Source organism: Palaemon carinicauda, chromosome 11, assembly GCF_036898095.1.
Source record: "Palaemon carinicauda isolate YSFRI2023 chromosome 11, ASM3689809v2, whole genome shotgun sequence".
NCBI classification, from domain to species: Eukaryota; Metazoa; Arthropoda; class Malacostraca; order Decapoda; family Palaemonidae; genus Palaemon; species Palaemon carinicauda.
The window spans coordinates 75,021,017-75,042,357 of NC_090735.1; the positions used below are offsets into that span (position 1 = coordinate 75,021,017).

The 21,341-nt window shown below is 36.9% G+C and overlaps 1 protein-coding gene across 3 annotated transcripts in view; it reads left to right on the plus strand.

Moving 5' to 3' along the window:
• Positions 1 to 21,341, plus strand: part of LOC137650072 (adenine DNA glycosylase-like) — a 476,996-nt gene that overhangs the window by 82,734 nt on the left and 372,921 nt on the right. For all 3 annotated transcript variants that reach the window (XM_068383131.1, XM_068383130.1, XM_068383133.1), the window contains exon 3: positions 14,715 to 14,902. In XM_068383131.1, coding sequence (XP_068239232.1) covers positions 14,715 to 14,902 — 188 coding nt within the window. The remainder of the gene's footprint in view (positions 1 to 14,714; positions 14,903 to 21,341) is intronic.

Consider the following 21,341-nt stretch of genomic DNA (forward strand, 5'->3'; position numbering starts at 1 on the left):
TTTAAAATTTATATCAGAGGCAGGTCTTCTTAATGCTATTTAACTTTTATAAATTAATTTTTCTGATTTTAATTGAATATTCTTTTAATCTTTATTTATAGTAAACGATATCGGCGGCAATGACCGAGGTCAGGATGCCAGAGAACTTCAAATCATTCATTCATTCCAGCTTGTAAATTTTTATCATATTCAATGGAATCAATTGTTTAGCTAGGAAAAGTAAAAATTCCTTGAAAAATTTGATATGCAGTGAAACCAATGTGATGTTTTTTAAAGATAATTATGAATATGTTTCTTGTAATGTGTTTCTACATCCCTTCCCTCTATGCCTGTCGTGGAGAGTGCAAATTTCCTTCCCAACATGTGATCCCTTAATGTTCTCAAGCAGGTGAATCAAACTTTTTAAAAGATGTCAGGATGCCAGAGAACTTCAAATCATTCATTCATTCCAGCTTGCAAATTTGTGTCATATTCAATGGAATCAATTGTTTAGCTAGGAAAAGTACAAATTCCTTGAAAAATTTGATATGCAGTGAAACCAATGTGACGTTTTTTAAGATAATTATGAATACGTTTCTTGTAACGTGTTTCTACATCCCTTCCCTCTATGCCTGTAGTGGAGAGTGCAAATTTCCTTCCCAACATGTGATCCCTTAATGTTCTCAAGCAGGTGAATCAAACTTTTTAAAAGATGTCAGGATGCCAGAGAACTTCAAATCATTCATTCATTCCAGCTTGCAAATTTGTGTCATATTCAATGGAATCAATTGTTTAGCTAGGAAAAGTACAAATTCCTTGAAAAATTTGATATGCAGTGAAACCAATGTGACGTTTTTTAAGATAATTATGAATACGTTTCTTGTAATGTGTTTCTACATCCCTTCCCTGCTAATTAGAAACATCTCTTGGATAAATGTGCATGATTAATTAAATCTGGTAGCCTTTCAATTTTGTATGGTAATTAATTTTAGATGGCCATCTTAATGAGAGAATGCCTTGATGAAGTCATTGAGCTTCAACACGGCATACCATTCCCATGTTGAAACTTGGTGACGGGCAAGAGGGCTCTCGAACTTGCAGATATTGCTCCCCCAGTTCGAATCTAAATTTCTCTGTCATCTTTTTCTTTCTCTCAATAGAGTAAAATTTCCCATATGTATATGTGTATATATTTACATATATATGTATGTCTTTTTTATGGCGGGGATGTTTCTACATCTGTTATTGCCACTTGGATGGATGTTTCTACATCCCTTATTTCTGCCTGCTTTGATTAATGGGAAAGGTGTCACGGTTGGGAGGTATTTGTGCTCAAAGCTATATGTGAGAGTATTGGATGATCTCAGCCATCCCGAAGAAGGCTTTGACCTTTTTGGCGGAACTATTCTCAAGTGTTGGATGTTCGGAATTCAAGGGGATCCAATGCTTGGGGTAGGACTCCCGACCTTTGGCCGGAAGCCCATCATTACAGATATGGAGAGGATGATTCCATATTTTCTTGGTTTCAGTCCTAACAGGTGGGTTCAGCTTACACCTGTGCCACTATATCTGTTTTGGTGCCGTCCTTCGAGTAGGGTATGGAGTAATCATCTGGGAAATATACTCTCATTGTTCCTGTAGTGGAGAGTGCAAATTTTCTTCCCAACATGTGATGTCTTAATGTTCTCAAGCAGGTGAATCAAAGTTTTTAAAGTATTGCACTTCTCTTCTTTTTTCTTAGGGATTCTTGTGACAACGACCCCCCCCTGGATATGCTGACCCCCCCCCCCCCCCCCCGGCACTGTTTATGACCTCTTGCAATTCATTCAAAGAAAATTCCGTTGATGATGTAGGAACTAAAAAAGGGCTATTCTTTGAACATTCGAAAAAAGGGCAATTGTGGAACACAGGAAAATTGAATGTCCTGCACGTTACCCAAATCCCTTTAGAAGCTAATTATGATGTGCTACATAAAATATTTTAGTGCTACGGATTAATAAAAGATATTAGAATGAAACTTCAAGATGGTAATTGGGATTCTTGGTTATCATTTGATTGTCATGAGGAAGCATTTAATGGAAGACGTAACATTGTTAATATTAAAGTAGGTAATATGAGTATTCAGGATGCTCTGTGTGATGGGGCATCTAAAGATCTGGATGTCTACAGACCAACATACTGGGGTGATAAAGATATAGAGGTAGATATGCCATCCCAAAGAAAGCCAAAACCACCAATGTAGCTTCTTGCTCAATCTACACGCAGTACGGAAAATTATTTTAAAGATTTGCAAATTTATTCAGAGGAAGGTAGGAACGATCGCACCTGGAGATATATCTCGATATGGTAAGAAAAGTTACTTGATAAAGGCCAAGTCATACACACAGTCTGTTATATTGTCCAATTTGAAGACAGTAAATGATGATATAAAATTGGACATCAAACCCCATCTAAACTTTAGCTATGGAAGGGGAGTGGTTTCCAATAGGGATCTATATAAATTTACCGAAGAGGAGAGATTGGCTATGTGTCCACTATCAGTGTAGAAAGTACATAAAGTACCTGGAACATCAATGATTGTTCTTACTTTCCAGGATGCTGATGTACCTTTCCACATAGACATTGAAAATGAAAGGATTAGAGTTCAACCTTTCAAGCAGAAGCCACTGCAATGTTATAATTGCTTTAAATTTGGGCATCCTTCCAAAGTTTGCAAAAATGATAAAATTTGTAATACTTCCTCCTAATGTTTACCATGGAGAATGTACACTTGAGGCAAGGTGCTTAAACTGCAACTCTAATCATAAATCTAATGATAGGAGCTGCCAGTTTTATAAATTAGAAGAGGCTGCCCTCAATAAATCAATTATTGAACATGTAAGCTTGGGGCATGCCAAGAGATTATTAAATAAATCTAATACCTATGCAAAGACATTGAAAACAGGAGAAAAAGTTTCTCGGGAATCATCTCACCCACCTACTACTGTAAGTAGTTCTCGAAAAAGGAATTCACCTTCTACTGATAAATTGCTGCAAAATAAGACAAGAATATCTCCTCCTAAAGATTTATCATTGGAGCAAATGCTTTTTTGTTGACCAGGCGGACTTGAGTCTTTTATAGTTTATTTATGACATATTTGTTTTTGATGTTGTTAATAGTTTATATATGACATGTCTGTTTTGACGTTGTTACTGTTTTTAGAATGATTTATTGTTAATTTGTTCTCTTCATTTATTTATTTCCTTATTTCCTTTCCTCACTGGGCTATTTTTCCCTGTTGGAGCCCCTGGGCTTATAGCATCTTGCTTTTCCAACTAGGGTTGTAGCTTGGATAGTAATAATAATAATAATAATATCAACAAAAAGACATTGCCCACCACTATCAAACCTTTGTCCCCTATTACAAAGGATAGTACTAACCTCTCCCAGGCCATATCCTTGCCGGATTTAATGGAGATTCCACTTGAAACCAAGTTATCAAGTGTACTTGTAGTGGGGAAGGTACAAAAACCTGGTAACTCACAACCTATTGATCGTAAAAGAGAGAGACTTCCATCTCCCTCACCCCCTTCCATAAGGAATATTAGAGTTATGACATCAAATAAATATGTTTTGTGTGTTGATGTTTCTGATCAACCAGAAGATAATTTAAATAAATCAGAAATTCAAGTTGAGGTCCACCATCCCCCTCAACAATTAGATCAAAAGGACAAAATGAAAATAATAAACACAAAAGATAATTTATCAAGACCATCTCAAATAAAACCACCCGGAAATAGTGTAAAGTCAAAAATTACTATTGGGAAGACTTCATCCAAAAGTTCTTCCAAGAAATAAACCATAGTTTTTTCTTCCATTTTGCAATGGAATTATCAGGGTTTAAAGGCCAAATATGAAGAACTTTAGCTCCTAATTCATGAACATTCCCCCCATATTCGGATGTCTACAGGAAAGTAAGACTGATGCTAACTCTCCGAGTCCTCGAGAGTATGTTTGCTATAGAACACCATATAATCAACAAGCAGTGAGCCATGGCTGAAGTCTCATATACGTTCGTCGAGATGTTCATCAAATACCCTTATCTATTCGTATTCTCCTGCAGGCAGTAGTTGTACAAATTGATCTAGGGAGAAAATATTCAATATGCTCTTTGTACTTACCTCCAAATGATAATATTTTATATGATGATATAGTAGAGGTCATTCAACAACTCCCTCAACCTTTTCTCTTACTGGGAGATATGAATGGTAGACATCCTTTATGAGGTGATATTTTGGCAAACACAAGGGACAATATCATCTCATCAATTGTGGAAAATGAAGATATGGGACTCCTTAATACAGGAGAACCCACGCACTTCCATGTTCAGACAGGTACCTTTTCATGCATTGAACTTTCAATTGCCAGCTCTAACTGCCTTCTTGATTTCGATTGAAGGACATTAGATAATTGGTGTATTAGTGATCATGCACCAATCATTATAAACACCAACACTGGTCCACCTTTACAGAGATCACCACGATGTAATCTTGACAAGGCAGACTGGGATGAATTACGTGAGCTAAGCGAAATTGATGGGGATGCAGAACAGGTTGAAAATATTCATGATACCATAGAATTACTTAGTGGAGATCTCCATACAGCTGGAGTCAATTCAATTCCCAAAACAACAGGGTTATGCAAACAACGACCAGTCCCGTGGCGGTCTTCAGAACTAACTGCCCTGCACAGAGCCACAAGAAGATCCCTAACACGATTGCGTAGACACCGAACTGATGAGAATTTAATTGTATACAAGAAATGTAGAGCACAGTTCCGTCGTGCCATGAAAAAAGCTAGGCGACAGTCATAGGTGTCTTTTGTTTCCTTCATTAACAGTAGAACACCACCTTCTGTATGGAGGAAAATAAAGAAGATTGCCGGCAAACTTACCCCAAACCCACCTCCAGTGCTGAAAGTGAATGGTCGGTATGTGACTAAAGCAAATGTTATTAGCATTGCCTTGGTTGATCATTTTTCAAATGTATCTTGCAAGAGTGTAGCAGCTCCCGGTTACCAGTATAGGAGCAATGAAGAAAAGAAAGTTTTAAATTTTTTAACAAGAAGGGAAGTCATATAATTCTCCTTTTACTGAAAGAGAATATGATTCGGCACTTGCCACTTTTAACTATACAGCCCCCTGGACCTGATGGAATTCCATATGCAATGATTAAACATGTACAATTCAATACAAAGTTATATATTCTGAGCATTATTAATAGAATATGGCATGGTCATAGTTATCCAAGTGTTTGGGAACTAGCCATTATTTTAGCATTTTTGAAACCCGGTAAGGACAAGTTTTTATCAGCAAACCATCGACCTATTGCATTGACATCTTGTTTATGTAAAATCATGGAGAAGATGGTCAAGGCAAGGTTAATGTGGTTCCTTGAAAAGAAGGGTATTTTATCAACGATTCAATGTGGATTCAGAAAAATGCACTCAACGACTGATGTGTTGATACGACTTGAGTCCTCTATTTGTGAAGCCTTTGCTTCCAAACAGCACCATGTGACAGTGTTTTTTTTTACCTTGAAAAGGCATATAATACCTCATGGAGATATGGTATACTTGAAATACTGTAATTCATGACTTGGGATTGCTAGGAGAGCTGCCACTATTTACTCAGTCATTTCTTTCACATAGGGTTTTTAAAGTGAGAGTGGGGGAAACTCTATCAGAGAGAAAGTGTCACGAAGAAGGAGTTCTTCAGGGTAGTGTTCTGAGTGTAACCCTTTTTACACTATCAATTAATGAGATATCCTCAGTCATTCCCGGGGATGCTCTCGCAACATTATTTGCGGATGATCTCTCCATATCATATGCTGGAGCTAGAATGACAATGGTTGAGAGAAAAATACAACTCTCTATTGATAAAATTATCCGGTGGGCCGATATGAATGGATTCAAGTTCTCGACAAGTAAAATTACAATTGTTCATTTCTGTCGTATCCGGGGAGTACATCCAAACCCGGATATATACATCAAAGGTCAACGGATCCCATGTGTATCGTAAACCAAATTTTTAGGGTTGATATTTGATTGTAGGCTTACATGGGTTTCCTTCTTAGAAGCATTAAAAGCTAAATTTCTTGAGGCTCTGAATCTTTTAAAAGTATTGTCCCATACATCATGGGGGCAGACTGCAATACTATTTTAAAATTATACAAGTCCTTGATATTTTTCAAAATTAGTTATGGATGAGATATATACTCCTCAGCTACCCCAAGCCGGTTAAAAATATCAGATTTTATTCATCATGCTGGTATTAGAATGTCCACAGGAGCGTTTAGAACCTCACCTATCACAAGTCTCCTTGTTGATGCAGAGGATTTGCCTCTATACCTTTACCAAATGTCGTCTATTATTCGGTATTGGTTTAGATGGCTAAGACTCCCTAATTCTTTAGCCTTTCAGACTGTAAGCCTTGTAAGTCACTCAACATACTTTGAGCTGCTCCCAAAATCTCCTCAACCTTTTGGGTTTTGGGTGAAACCATTATTGAACAATCTGGATATAATTAGAGTTAAGGTGCTTCCATTCAAGGTATCAACGTATCCTCCATGGAAATTACCTGATATATCTTTTTGTAAATACTTTATTGGAGTTAGGAAGAATATTACTGACTTAGAATCCAGGTCCCTCTTAATGAGAGAATGCCTTGATGAAGTCATTGAGCTTCAGCACGGCATTTCATTCCTGTGCTGAAACTTGGTGACGGGCAAGAGGGCTCTCGAACTGGGGGAAATTGCTCCCCCAGTTCGAATCTAAATTTCTCTCTTTCACCTTTTTCTTTTTCTCAATATTACTTCGACCTTATCCTAATTTCATAAACTTTCTTTCGTCTTGCTCTCCAAACTCTATGAGAAAAAATTCCCTCATTATATATGTGTATATATTATGTACATATATATTTATTATTTTTTTTTCTATGGCTTGGATGTTTCTACATTCATTGTAGCCCCGGCGGGTATGTTCATACATCCTTTATTGCTGCCTGCTTTGATGAGTGGGTGGAGGTATCACGGTTGGGAGGTGTTTGCATTCAAAGCTGTATGTGAGAGTATTGGTTGATTTCAGCCATCCTGAAGATGGTTTGGACCTTTTTGGTGGAACTATTCTCAAGTGTTGGGTCTTCGGAATCCAGGGGGATCCAATGCTTGGGGTAGGACTCTCGGCTTTTGGCTGGAAGCCCGTCATTACAGATATGGGGAGGATGATTCCATAATTTCTTGGTCTCAGTCCTAACAGGTGGGTTCAGCATACACCTGTGCCACTATATCTGTTTTGATGCTATCCTTCGGGTAGGGTATGGAGTGGACCATCTGGGAAGTATACTCTCATTGTGCCGATAGTGGAGAGTGCAAATTTCCTTTCTGACGTTTGATGGCCTAACATTCTCGAGAAGGTACATCAAACTAGCCCTTTTCTCTCTCTCTCTCTCGTATAATGGATTCTTTAAGTAACGAACCCCCATCCCCTGTATACGCTGACTCTCCCCCGGCACTGTTGACGACCTCTGCTAATTCAATTAAGGAAAATTCTGTTGACGACCTAGGAACAATAAAGGACCCATCTACTAATGTTTTAAAACCAATTAAGTCGGGTAACAAATGGAAACTAAGAATCCTTCATGTTACCCAGATTCCAATAAATACTGATTATGATATGATATATAAAGCATTTAGATGCTATGGAGTGATAAAAGAAATAAGAATGAAACTTGAAAATGAAAAATGGCATTCATGGATAACTTATAATAATCATGAAGAAGCATTCAATGCAATATGTAACATCAATGATATCAAAATTGATAACTTAAATGTCATGGGTGCCCTATGTGATAAGATACCAAACAGTTTGGATGTATATAGACCGGCTGACTGGTTTGAGAAAGATATTGAATTAACTATGCTCCCCCAAAGAAAGCCAAAACCACCGATGTGGCTTGTTGCCGAGCTTAAAGGGAGTAATGGGAATTATTTTAAAATTAGCAAACTAATTCAGAAAAAGGTAGGAACCATTGCACCAGATGATATATCTCGCTTTGGGAAAAATAGCTTCCTAATCCATGCAAAATCATACACGCAATCAGTAATACTGTCTAACCTTACGACAAGCAGTGATGAAGATATGTTAGAGGTCAAACCCCACCTAAACTTTAGTTATGGAAGGGGAGTAGTCTTCAATAAAGATCTGTATGAATTTACAGAAGAGGAAATACTAGCCATGTGCCCATTAACAGTGTGGAAAGTGCATAAGATTCCTGGGACGTCAATGATTATCCTTACTTTCCAGGATGTTGATGTGCCTTTCCACATCGATATTGAAAATGAAAGGATAAAAGTTCGACCTTTTAAACAAAAGCCCTTACAATGCTTCAAATGTTTCAAATTTGGACATCCTTCTAAAGTTTGTAAAAATGAAAAAATGTGTAGCATCTGTGCCAGTCCTTATCATGGAGAGTGTACACTTGAGCCCAGCTGTTTGAATTGCAATTCAAACCATAAATCCACTGACAGGAGCTGCAAGATTTATAAGTATGAAGAAGCAGCCCTCAACAAATCCAGTGTAGAACACATAAGTGTAGGACATGCCAAAAGATTACTGAAAAAACCAAACAGCTATGGAAAGGCACTGAAATCAAGAGAAAATATACCACAGGAGACATCGAACCCACATAGTGCTGCCAGTAATTCCAAGAAAAGAAATACATCATATGATGATAGTAAAGTTTTACGTGACAAGATAAGCATATTGCCACTGTGTATTAAAACTGCGACACTGCCCACTTCTATACAAACTTCATCCCCCATTACCAGCAATAGTACTAACCTCTCTCAGGCCATGTCTTTGCCTGATTTGACGGAGGTTCCACCCAAAATAAAGTTACCAGGTGCACCTGTGGTAGGGAAGGTGCAAAAACCTGGTAGATCCTCACCACCTATAAATAGGAAAAGAGAGAGACCTCCATCTCTCTCACCCCCTTCCATAAGAAATATTAGAGTTATGACATCAAATAAATATGATGTTTTGTCTGTTGATGTTTCTGATCACCCAGAAGACAGTTTAAATAAATTAGAAATTCAAGTTGAGGTCGACCATCCCCCTCAACAATTGGATCAGAAGGACAACAAGAAAAGCACAAACAAAAAACCATATTTATCAAGACCCTCTCTAATAAAACCACTGGGAAATAGCATTAGATCAAAAATTGCTAATGGGAAGACTTCATCTAAAAGCTCTTCCAAAAAATAAACCATAGTTTTTTCCTCCATTTTGCAATGGAATTGTCAGGGTTTAAGGGCCAAATATGAAGAACTTAAGCACTTAGTTTACGAGCATTCCCCCATAATTGTAAGTCTATAGGAGAGCAAGCTTGATGCTAATACCCCTTGTCCTCGCGAATATATTAGTTATAGGACACCATATGATCACCAAGTGGGGAGCCATGGCGGAAGTCTCATATACATTCGTCGAGATGTTCCCTAAGTTTCTCTGTCTGTTCGTACATCTCTGCAGGCAGTGGTTGTACAGATTGACATAGGGAGAAAATATACAATTTGTTCTCTGTACTTGCCTCCAAATGATAACATTTTGTATGATAACTTAATGGAGGTGATTCAACAACTCAATCAACCTTTTCTTTTACTTGGAGATTTGAATGGTAGACATCCTTTGTGGGGTGATGTTTTAGCAAACACGAGGGGAAATATATCATCAATTGTGGAAAATGAAGATGTGGGACTCCTTAATACAGGAGAGCCCACACACTTTCATGTCCAGACAGGTACCTTGTGATGTATTGACCTATCAATCGTAAGCTCTGATTGCCTTCTCGACTTCGATTGGAGGACATTAGATGATTGGCATACTAGTGATCATGCACCAATCATTATAAACACCAACACTGGTCCACCTTTACAGAGATCTCCACGATGGAATCTTGACAAACCGGACTGGGAAAAATTTTGTGAGCTAAGCGAAATTGATGGGGATGCTGAACAGGTTGAAAATATCGATGATGCCATAGACTTACTGAATGGAACTCTCCATACAGCAGGAGTCAATTAAATCCCCAAAACAATAGTGTTATTCAAACGACGACCAGTCCCGTGGTGGTCTTCAGAACTAACTGCCCTCCACAGAGCCACAAGAAGATCTCTAACACGATTGCGTAGACTCCAAACTGATGAGAATTTAATTATGTACAAGAAATGTAAAGCACAGTTCCGTCATGCCATGAAAGAAGCAAGGCGCCAGTCATGGATGTCTTTTGTTTCCTCCATTAACAGTAGAACACCACCATCTGCTGTGTGGAGGAAAGTAAAAAAGATAGCTGGCAAATTCACCCCCAACCCACCACCAGTGTTGAAGGTGAATGGTCAGTATGTAATTGAAGCAAATGATGTTAGCAATGCCCTGGCTAATCATTTTTCAAATGTATCCAGCAAGTGTGTATGAGCCCCTGGTCACCAGTATAGGAGCGTTGAAGAAAAGAAAATTTTAAATTTTGCAACAAGAAAGGAAGAGTCGTGTTATTCTCCTTTCACTGAAAGAGAATTTGATTCCGCACGTGCTCATTGCAATGATACAACCCGTGGACCTGATGGGATTCCATATGCAATGATTAAACATGTACATTTTAATACAAAGTTATTTATTTTAAGCATTATTAATAGAATATGGCATGGTCATAGTTATCCAAGTGTTTGGGAACTAGCCATTATTTTAGCCTTTTTAAAACCTGGTAAAGACAAATTTTTAGCAGCAAACTATTGCCCTATTGCATTGACATCTTGTTTATGTAAAATCATGGAGAAGATGGTCAATGCAACAGATGGCGCTCGCGTCGTGGCGTGGGTGGTGTGGCGCTGGTGGTTGGCTAGGGCCTTTGTATCGGCCCATCCCTTTGACGAAGGAATTAACTAAATGGAAGACAACCTGTGAATAGTGGATTTCACGCGCCTTTGCTTTATACACGACACCCAAAAGGTGCTCGCGCGGGGGTTGTAACCTCAGCATTCCATGCTTTTATCTTTCTCTGGTATAATTGGAAGGTTTTATCAGAAAAGGTATATAAGAAGGACTCTTTTCACTCTTTTCACCGGCCGCCACAGGTCTCTCCCCAGAAATAGATTTTTCCTTCGTCAAAATCCCTTTTATCACCGATTCAATGTGGATTCAGAAAAATGCACTCAACGACTGATGTGTTGATACGACTTGAGTCTTCTATTTGTGAAGCCTTTGCTTCCAAACAGCACCATGTTATATTTTTTAACCTTTAAAAGGCATATGATACCACATGGAGATATGGTATACTTAAAACCATTCATGAAATCGGATTGAGAGGAGAGCTACCACCATTTAATCAGGCATTTCTTTCACATAGAGTTTTTCAAGTGAGAGTTGGGGAAGCTCTATCATAGAGTAAGTGCCAGGAAGAAGGAGTTCCTCAGGGTAGTGTGCTGAGTGTAACCCTTTTTGCACTAGCAATTAATGGGATATCCTCCGAAATTCCCCAGGATGTTCTTTCAACATTATTTGTGGATGATCTCTCCATTTCATTTGCTGGAGCCAGAATGGCAATGGTTGAGAGAAACTACAGCTTTCAATTGACAAAATTATCCGGTGGGCCGATATGAATGGATTTAAGTTCTCGACAAGTAAAACTACATTTGTACATTTCTGTCGTATCCGGGGAGCACATCCAGACCCGGATATATACATTAAAGGTCAACGTATCCCATGTGTATCGGAAACCAAATTTTTAGCTTTGATATTTGATTGTAGACTTACATGGGTTTCTCACCTAAAAGCGCTAAAAGCTAAATGTGTAGAAGCTCTGAACATTTTAAAAGTATTGTCCCATACATCATGGGGGGCAGACTGCAATACTATTTTAAAATTATATAAGGCCTTGATTTTTTCCAAAATTAGTTATGGATGTGAAATATACTCTTCAGCCACCCCAAGCCGGTTAAAAATATTAGATTCAATACATCATGCAGGTATTAGATTGCCCATGGGAGCATTTAGAACCTGGCCTATCCCAAGTCTCCTTGTGGATGCTGGAGAGTTACCTCTAGACCTTTACTGAATGTCTTCCATTGTTCGGTATTGGTTTAGATTGCAAAGACTCCCCAACTCTTTAGCCTTTCAGACTGCAAGCCTTGTGAGACACACAGCATACTTTGAGTTGCACCCAAAATCTCCTCAACCTTATGGCTTTCGGGTGAAACGATTATTAAACAGTGGATATAATTAGAAGTAAGGTACAGTGCTTCCATTCAAGGTATCATCAACTCCTCAATGAAAATTCCCAGAGATATTTTTTTGTAAATACTTTATTGGAGTTAAGAGGAATATGACTTACCTAGAAGCCAGGTCTCTTTTTATGGAACATGTTGAAGAACATAGAGGATCGACTTTTATATATACTGATGGCTCCAAATATGATGCTGGCGTTGGATTTGGAGTACATAGTAAGGATTTTAATTTTAGAGGTGCACTTTCTCTAACAGCTTCCATATTCACTGCCGAACTTTATGGCATATTAACTGCTATTGAGAAAATAGCATTGGAGAAAGAGGGTAACTTTACAATTTTTAGTGATGCAAGGAGTGTCCTTCAAGCTTTAGAAGTTTTTAATCCTAGTAACCCTCTAGTTTTAAAGATTTTAGAATGGCTCTTTATTATTGGACGCAGAGGTATGATGGTTCGATTTTGTTGGGTTCCAGCACATGTAGGTGTGTGTGGGAATTAGAAGGCAGATTCACTGGCAAAGAATGCTGCATCCGAGTTGCTGCCAAGAAAGTATCCTATTCTGTGTAATGATTATCTACCTAACATCAAGAAATTGCTTTGCAATAAATGGCAACAGCACTAGGATAGTCTAGATGGCAATAAAATGAAAGAGGTAACAAATGTACTCCTTGGAGGTATAACATGATGCCCCGAAAATGGGAGACTTCTCTTTGTCGTCTCCGTATTGGTCACACTCGGTTAACACACGAGTTTCTGCTGAAGGGCCAACACCTACCGTATTGTGACGATTGTTTGGTACCTCTAACAGTGAGGCATCTATTGACCGAATGCCCTAATTATAATAACTTGCGGAATAGATATTTGTTAGAGGCTCGAGGTGAGGGTGGCAGGTTCATCCTTGCCAAGATTCTTGGACATGATGTGTCCTACTATGCAAGTGGCATTTTTAGATTTATTTCAGAAGCGGGTCTTTTGAAAACTATCTAACTTTTATAATGACTTATTAACTTTTATGGTTTTAATTGGATATTCTTTAATTTTTTTATATATATAAGCTAAATGATATTGGCGTCAATGACCCTAGATGTCAGGATGCCTGAAAACCTTAAATCAATCAATCAAATTAGAATCCAGGTCTCTTTTTATGGAACATGTTGCAGAACATAGGGGATCGACTTTTATATATACTGATGGCTCCAAATCTGACGCTGGTGTTGGATTTGAAGTACATAGTAATGATTTTAATTGTAGAGGTGCACTTCCTCTAACAGTTTCCATATTTACTGCCGAACTGTATGGAATACTAACCACTGTTGAGAAAATGGCTTTGGAAAAGGAAGGCAATTTTACAATTTTTAGTGATGCAAGGAGTGTTTTTCAAACTTTGGAAGTTTTTAATTCTAGTAACCTTCTAGTTTTAAAGATTTTAGAATGGCTTTTTATTATTAGACGGGGAGGTATAACAGTTGGATTTTGTTGGGTTCCAGCACATATAGGTGTGTCTGGGAATAAGAAGGCAAATTTACTGGCAAAAAATGCGGCATCCGAATTGCTACCTTGGAGGTATCCCATTCCCTGTAATGATTTCCTAACTTACATCAAGAAATTGTTTGTAATAAATGGCAACAGCACTGCGATAGTCTAGATGGCAATAAAATGAGGGAAGTAACAAATATCATATCACCTTGGAGGTATAACATGATACTCCGGGAATGGGAGACGACTCTTTGTCGTCTCCGTATTGGTCACTCACGGTTGACACACGAGATTCTGCTGAAGGGCCAATACCAACCGTATTGTGAGGACTGTTTAGTGCCTTTAATAGTGAGGCATTTGTTGACCGAATGCCCTAATTATAATAACTTAAGAAGTAGATATCTGTTTGAGGCTCGAGGTGAGGATGGCAGGTTCATCTTTGCCAAGGGTCTTTGACATGATATGTCCTACTATGCGAGTGGCATTTTTAGATTTATTTCAGAAGCAGGTCTTCTGAAAACTATTTAACTATTATAATGACTCCTTTACTTTTATAGTTTTAATTGAATTCTTTTATTTTTCATATATAATAAATGCTATCGGCATCAATGACCTTAGATGTCAGGATGCCAGAAAACTTTCAATCAATCAATAAATTTTGATGGCTGTCATTTTCTTCCAGTTTTTCAAGAGGGACTGAATTGTTTGGAATTATTTTCTAACAGAAAAGGGGGTAATTATAAGTATCTGGTAGCCTTAATCTTATTCTTTTAGAATTTTGAAATGCCATTCTAAATCTTTAAAATAAATTGCTAGATACACATATAAGTGAATTGTGTATAACAGTTTGATTGTCACCATAGATTTTTAATTTTTAGGTTACTAAATAATGAAAAAAAATCTCCTCTTCTGAGTAATTTTTTTTTTTTTGATTCTACTAATCTTTCAGTTTGGGTATCAGAGATTATGCTGCAACAGACACAGGTGGCTGTAGTTTTAAAATATTTTGAAAAATGGATGTCAAAATGGCCGACAGTATGGGATTTAGCCACAACTACTTTAGAGGAAGTGAATCGGGTATGGGCAGGTCTTGGTTATTACTCCAGAGCCCGGAGGCTGCATGAAGCGGCAGTAAAGGTAAGCTGATTTTTAAATTATTTTGTGTTGAAGCATCACAAATTTCGAAAGTAATTTGAATTTGTTCTGGCACGAAATACAAACCTTTCAGCTCTCTATTGTGGAAATATGATTTTGCAACAGCTGAAAGTAGCCTTAAAACTTTTAGCTAGGGGCAACTACCCTCCGCTAGTTAAAGGGGGCTAGCGTACGGTTGGACGAACCACCCTGCTCACACATGCAGTAACCAACACAAGCCACTTTTTATTTTGGCCCAGTAGAGAACAGACCTTTTCAGTTCTCCTCTGCTTAACTCATTTTAAAGACCATTAAAACCATCTAGCCATGAAATTATAAACTTTTCCATTTTCCTTGTATGTAAGAGTGATTGCAATCCTATATTGAGAATGCAGATTTATCTAGGCTGAGAAGGGCTCCCCTGCATGCCTGTGCTGAATACTGATCCTAATCCCCATTTGACCTGCATGCAGGGGTCACGCTTGTACTCAGGATTCTCCCTGAAATGTGTGGAGGGACTGTTCTCCCTCCCAGTGGCAGCAATTCAGCAGATGCCAGAAGAAGAAGGCAAAGACGGATTCTTCACCTTTGGGGTCATCCTCTAAGTGGAAGAAACCCCACCAACATGCTCCGACAGTTGAATCCCGTCACTCCGTTGTAGTGGTTTGCGGACTGTGGCCCGATGCAGCACGCAGACTGTCTAATGTCTGAATGCCGACCACACTCCAACGCTCACTACACAAAAAGATAAAACGAAGGAATACTGAGAAATCTGGGCAAAAGGTAAACAGTCGAGAGAACTGGGCACTGGGCACCACCCTTCGATTTTTATACTGGGCAAGGGGACCCAGCTAGATCCTCAAATTTCCCTATCATCTTTTCTTGGGTTCCCTGTCCTTCTCCGCAGGGCTATGCATTGAGTCCTAAATAAGAGGAGCAGTATACTTTCTAGGGAAGATATTTTCATATTTAAACGTAATTGAACATTAGGAGAGGAAAAAAAATGACAAAAAAAAAAGAAAAAAAATATATAAATTTTTGGCTGAGAAGGGGACAGATTATGTAGGGAAAAGAAGTAATTACTGATTACAAAAATAAAGAATTTTTTTTTTGAAAAATAGGAAAAAAAAATAAATACCATAATAAGAAAATACAGGTTTACAAAGCCAAAACGAGAGACATAAACATCTCCATACGTAACCTCTTAGGAATCAGTCCTCTAAATATTTAATCCACATATACAAGTGTACATAAAGACTAGCATAAGTGTGAATATGTGGGCTACATTCAGTGGTAATTTGACATGTTACTTCAGTTAGGATCAAATGGATTGTGAAACAAAGTTACCTATCTCTACATTCTCACGGCACATTCCTCCCAAAACCTGACACCCAAGGACGAAGAGTAGCTCTTGCCTTCCGGAGAGATTAATCATCAGCCTGAAAGAGGAGAGGGGATTAATGATGAAGCAAAAACTGATGTAAATATATAAAGACCAATTAATTCCTTGCAAAGGATATTAACAGGAACAAACTAGAACCAACTTACCTCCTCGCTCAGGAGTAGGGATGACAGCTCATAGCAGAGCATGCATGACTCCGGGAACCATATCATGTAGGGGGCTTTTCCCGGTTCCCGAGAGAAGGATATGGCGCAATGGGCATGGGACCGGCATAGATCATGGCCCATGGGATCAGTAAAGGCAGCGCAGCGGACTTTCTGTAAAAGAAAGAAGACATAATTCTGGATGTTCCTTGAGATTCTGGTCAGTGACATATGAATCCACAGAAAACACTTGAATCTTAATTATATGTGAGTATGGTAGTAGCTAGCACCTTAATGAATTAAGAAATTATATTAAAAATCAGTAACCACGTAACATGAATCTCTAATCTTCATCGGTATCACATTGTTAACTTCGGTTCTGAACGTCTGCTTGATCTCTGTTTGTACCGGAGATCCGGTAGCAAAGGCCCGTCATCGTGATATCGTGACCGTCACTGGTACGATAGCATTAACCTCAATTCTGAATGTGTGTGTTATCTCCAGTGAAGCCGGAGATTTGATGAAAAAGGGGCCGTAATAGTGTAATTGTGATCAAACATGACAAAGGTTCGTGTGCAAAAGGCCTCAGCCGGAGTCTGAGTGCCGGATTTCACCATTGCACTCCAAATATCTGACTAGTTCTCACCCAATGAGTATCCATTATAGCGGAGTATAACTCAAGGCGGAGCTAAGGGTGTCGGTACAAAACGACCCCAATTAATGGCTCATACACTAACGTACCTATTAATAGTGCTAGCTATATAAACAGTAACCACATCAATAAAACGTGTATAACATTAAACATACTATCATCAACTCGGATAATAAGAGGAGGCCTGAATAACTCGTGATCGTATAAAAACGGAAAACGGGAAATTCACCTCTCTTACTCGAGCTAATAAAGAAAACGAGAGAAGGGATAACTCATATCTGTAGAACAGGAAACCAGCACTCTATGCTCTCGCTCTCAAGGTTACATAATAAAAAACTAACATCACACAATAATATAAGAAAAATAATAAAATTGATTGCTTTTTTCTTAGTAATTGTAATAACCAAGAACGAAGAATAACGACAACGTAACAAATAAACAAGGATATAGTCTAAATCGAGCCTTCCTGAGGCGAGTACAAAACTAACAGACTAAATTGCTATTCTTCGTAGGTCCAAATTGGACTTGCAAGCAAATAAATACCATAGTAAAAACTAATAATAATTAATGATAATACAAATGGTCATAAAACATAAGTGATATAACCTAGATGACAGAGTACCAGATGGGCAATAATAACTTGAAAATTTACCGAAGCGAACATAACCCAAAATGGCTGCCGATACCTCGGCAGGACAATCGCTTCCAAAACTAAAAACCACCATACTGGAAACAGAACAAATGCCCGGTACTGCAATAAGCTGTCAAAACAAACTATGGTACTTAACATTGGTAAGGGTGAAGTAGCAACGTCAGTCATGTTGAATTAACGAGAAACTCTTCGAAAAACACTGGGCAAAAACAATCTCAACTTGCGGGCAAGTCCAAAATCAGAAGGATGACCTAGAGGGCGTGCGTGGTAGGTGTCGGTGGGGTAGTTCAACTATGTTCTCTAGGGCCTGTCACGGCCCTCCCCATTGATGAAGGGATTATCTAAATGGAAGACAGCCTGTGAATAGTGGTTTTCGCACGCCTTTGTTAAATACACGACACCTACAAGGTGTTCGCGCGAGGGTTGTAACCTCTGCATTCCATGCTTTTATCTTTCTCTAGTATATTTGGAAGATTTATATTAGGAAAGGTACAAAGAAGGACCTTTCACCGGATGTCACAGGCCTCTTCCCAGAAATAGATTTTTCCTTCATCAGAATCCCTTAATTACACTTTTTTCTGATTATTAGGTTGTGAGCTACCAGGTTTTTGTACCTTCCCCACTACAGGTGCACCTGATATCTTGGTTTCAAGTGGAATCTCCATTAAACCAGGCAAAGACATGTCCTGGGAGAGGGTACTACTATCCTTTGTAATGGGGGATAAAGGTTGGATAGTGATTGGCAATGTCTTTTTGTTGATACACAACGGTAAATCTTTAGTAGGAGATTCTTGTCTTGTTATGCAACACTATCAGTAGATGGTAAATTTCTTTTTCGAGAACTACCTACAGTAGGAGGTGGGTTAGATGATTACTGAGGAACTTTTTCTCCTGGTTTTATCATTCTTGCAAACTTTGGAATGATGCCCAAATTTAAAGCAATTAAAACATTGCAGTGGCTTCTGCTTGAAAGGTCGAAGTCTAGGGCAGCTTCCTCCAACTTATACAGTTCACATCTCCTATTAGGGTATTTATCAATGAAAGCATTGCACGGGCTTTTGCTTGAAAGGACTAACATTAATCCTTTCATTTTTAATAACAATATGGAAAGGTACGTCAGCATCCTGGAAAGTAAGCATAATCATTGATGTTACTGGAACCTTATGCACTTTCCATACATTTAGTGGACACATGGTAAGCATCTCCTATTCTGTGAATTTTTGCAGGTCTTTGTTAAAGACCACTCCCCTTCCATAACTATAATTTAGATGAGGTTTAAATTCTAGTGTAATTTCATCACTGCTTGTCTGCAAGTTAAGATAGTTATTAAGAATACATCGAGGATTTGGCATGGAAGAGATAATTATTTTTCCCAAAATGAGATATATCTCCAGGTGCATTAGTTGCTATTTTTTCTGAATCAACTTACATATTTTAAAATAATTTCCTATTATCCCTTTAGGTTCACCTACGAGCCACATTGGTGGTTTTGGCTTTCTCTTCGAAGGCATGGGTACATTTATGTTTTTTCAAACCAATCAGCAGGTTAGTATACATCCAATTCCTTTGGGACCTTATCACAGAGAGCTCCCATGATGTTCAAGTTGTTAATTTTAATATTACTAATATTACAAACAGCATTAAACGCTTCGTCATGACTCAAAAGATATCCATGAGTCCCATTTTTCATCTCCGAGTCTCATCCTTATTTCCTTTATCAACCCATAGCACTCAAATGTTCTATATATATATATATATATATATATATATATATATATATATATATATATATATATATATATATATATATGTATGTATGTATGTATGTATGTATGTATGTATGTATGTATGTATATATATATATATATATATATATATATATATATATATATATATATATATATACATATATATATATATATATATATATATATATATATATATATATATATATACATATATATATACATATATATATATATATATATATATATATATATATATATATATATATATATATATATATATACATATATATATATATATATACATATATATATGTATATATATATATATATATATATATATATATATATATATATATATACATATATGTATACATATATATATACATATATATATATATATATATATATATATATATATATATATATATATATATATATATATATATATATACATACATATATATACTTATATATATATATATATATATATATATATATATATATATATATATATATATATATATATACATATATATATATATATATATATATATATATATATATATATATATATATATATATATATATACATATATATACATATATATATATATATATATATATATATATATATGTATATATATATATATATATATATATGTATATATATATATATATATATATATATATATATATATATATATATATATATATATATATATATATATATATATCATCATAGTTTCTCTCTAAAGGAATTTGGGACACATGAAGGATTTGCAGTTTCCTTTTGTTACCCAAATTACCAGATTTTTTAACATCAGTAGATTACATCAAACAATTTTACATCTCACATTACCCATTTATATTTTCTTATAGATTCTGATGACAATGAACCCCCCCCCCTCCCCTTGATATGCTGACTCTTCCCCGGCACTGTTAACAACCTATGACAAATCATTTAAAGAAAGTTCCGTTGACGACTTACGAACTAAAAAGGACTACTCCTTGAAGATTCGAAAAAAGGATAATTTGGGCAACACAGAAAAATAAAAAATCCTGTATGTTACCCAATTCCCAAATGAAGCTAATTATGATGTACAACATAAGCTATTTGAATGCTACGGATTAATAAAAGAAATTAGCATGAAACTTCAACATGATAAATGGAATTCTTGGTTATCATTTAATTGTAATGAAGAAGCATTCAATGCAAGCCGTAACATTATTGATATTAAAGTAGGTAATATGAGTATTACGGGTGCTCTCTGTGATTGGGGTACCTAAAGATCTGGATGTCTACAGACTAGCAGATTGGATTGATAAAGACATAGAAATAGGTATGCCATCCCAAAGAAAGCTAAAAGAACCAATGTAATTTCTTGTTAAATCTACAGGAGGTACAGAAAATTATTTTAAGATCTGCCAATTTCTTCAGAGAAAGGTAGGAACGATGACGCCTGGAGATATATCTCGATTCAGTGAGAAAAGTTAATTGATAAATGGCAAGTCATACATACAGTCTATTATAGTGTCCAATTTAAAGACAGAAAATGATGATACAAAATTGGACATCAAACCCCCATGTAAACTTTAGCTATGGAATGGGAGTGGTTTTCAATAGGGATCTATATGAATTCACAGAAGAGGAGATATCAGCTATGTGTCCGCTATCAGTGTAGAAAGTACATAAAGTACCTGGAACATCAATGATTATACTTATTTCCAGGGTGCTGATGTACCTTTCCACATAGACATAGAAAATGAAAGGATTAGAGTTTGACCTTTTAAGCAGAAGCCACTGCAATGTTCTAATTGTTTTAAATTTTGGCATCCTTCCAAAGT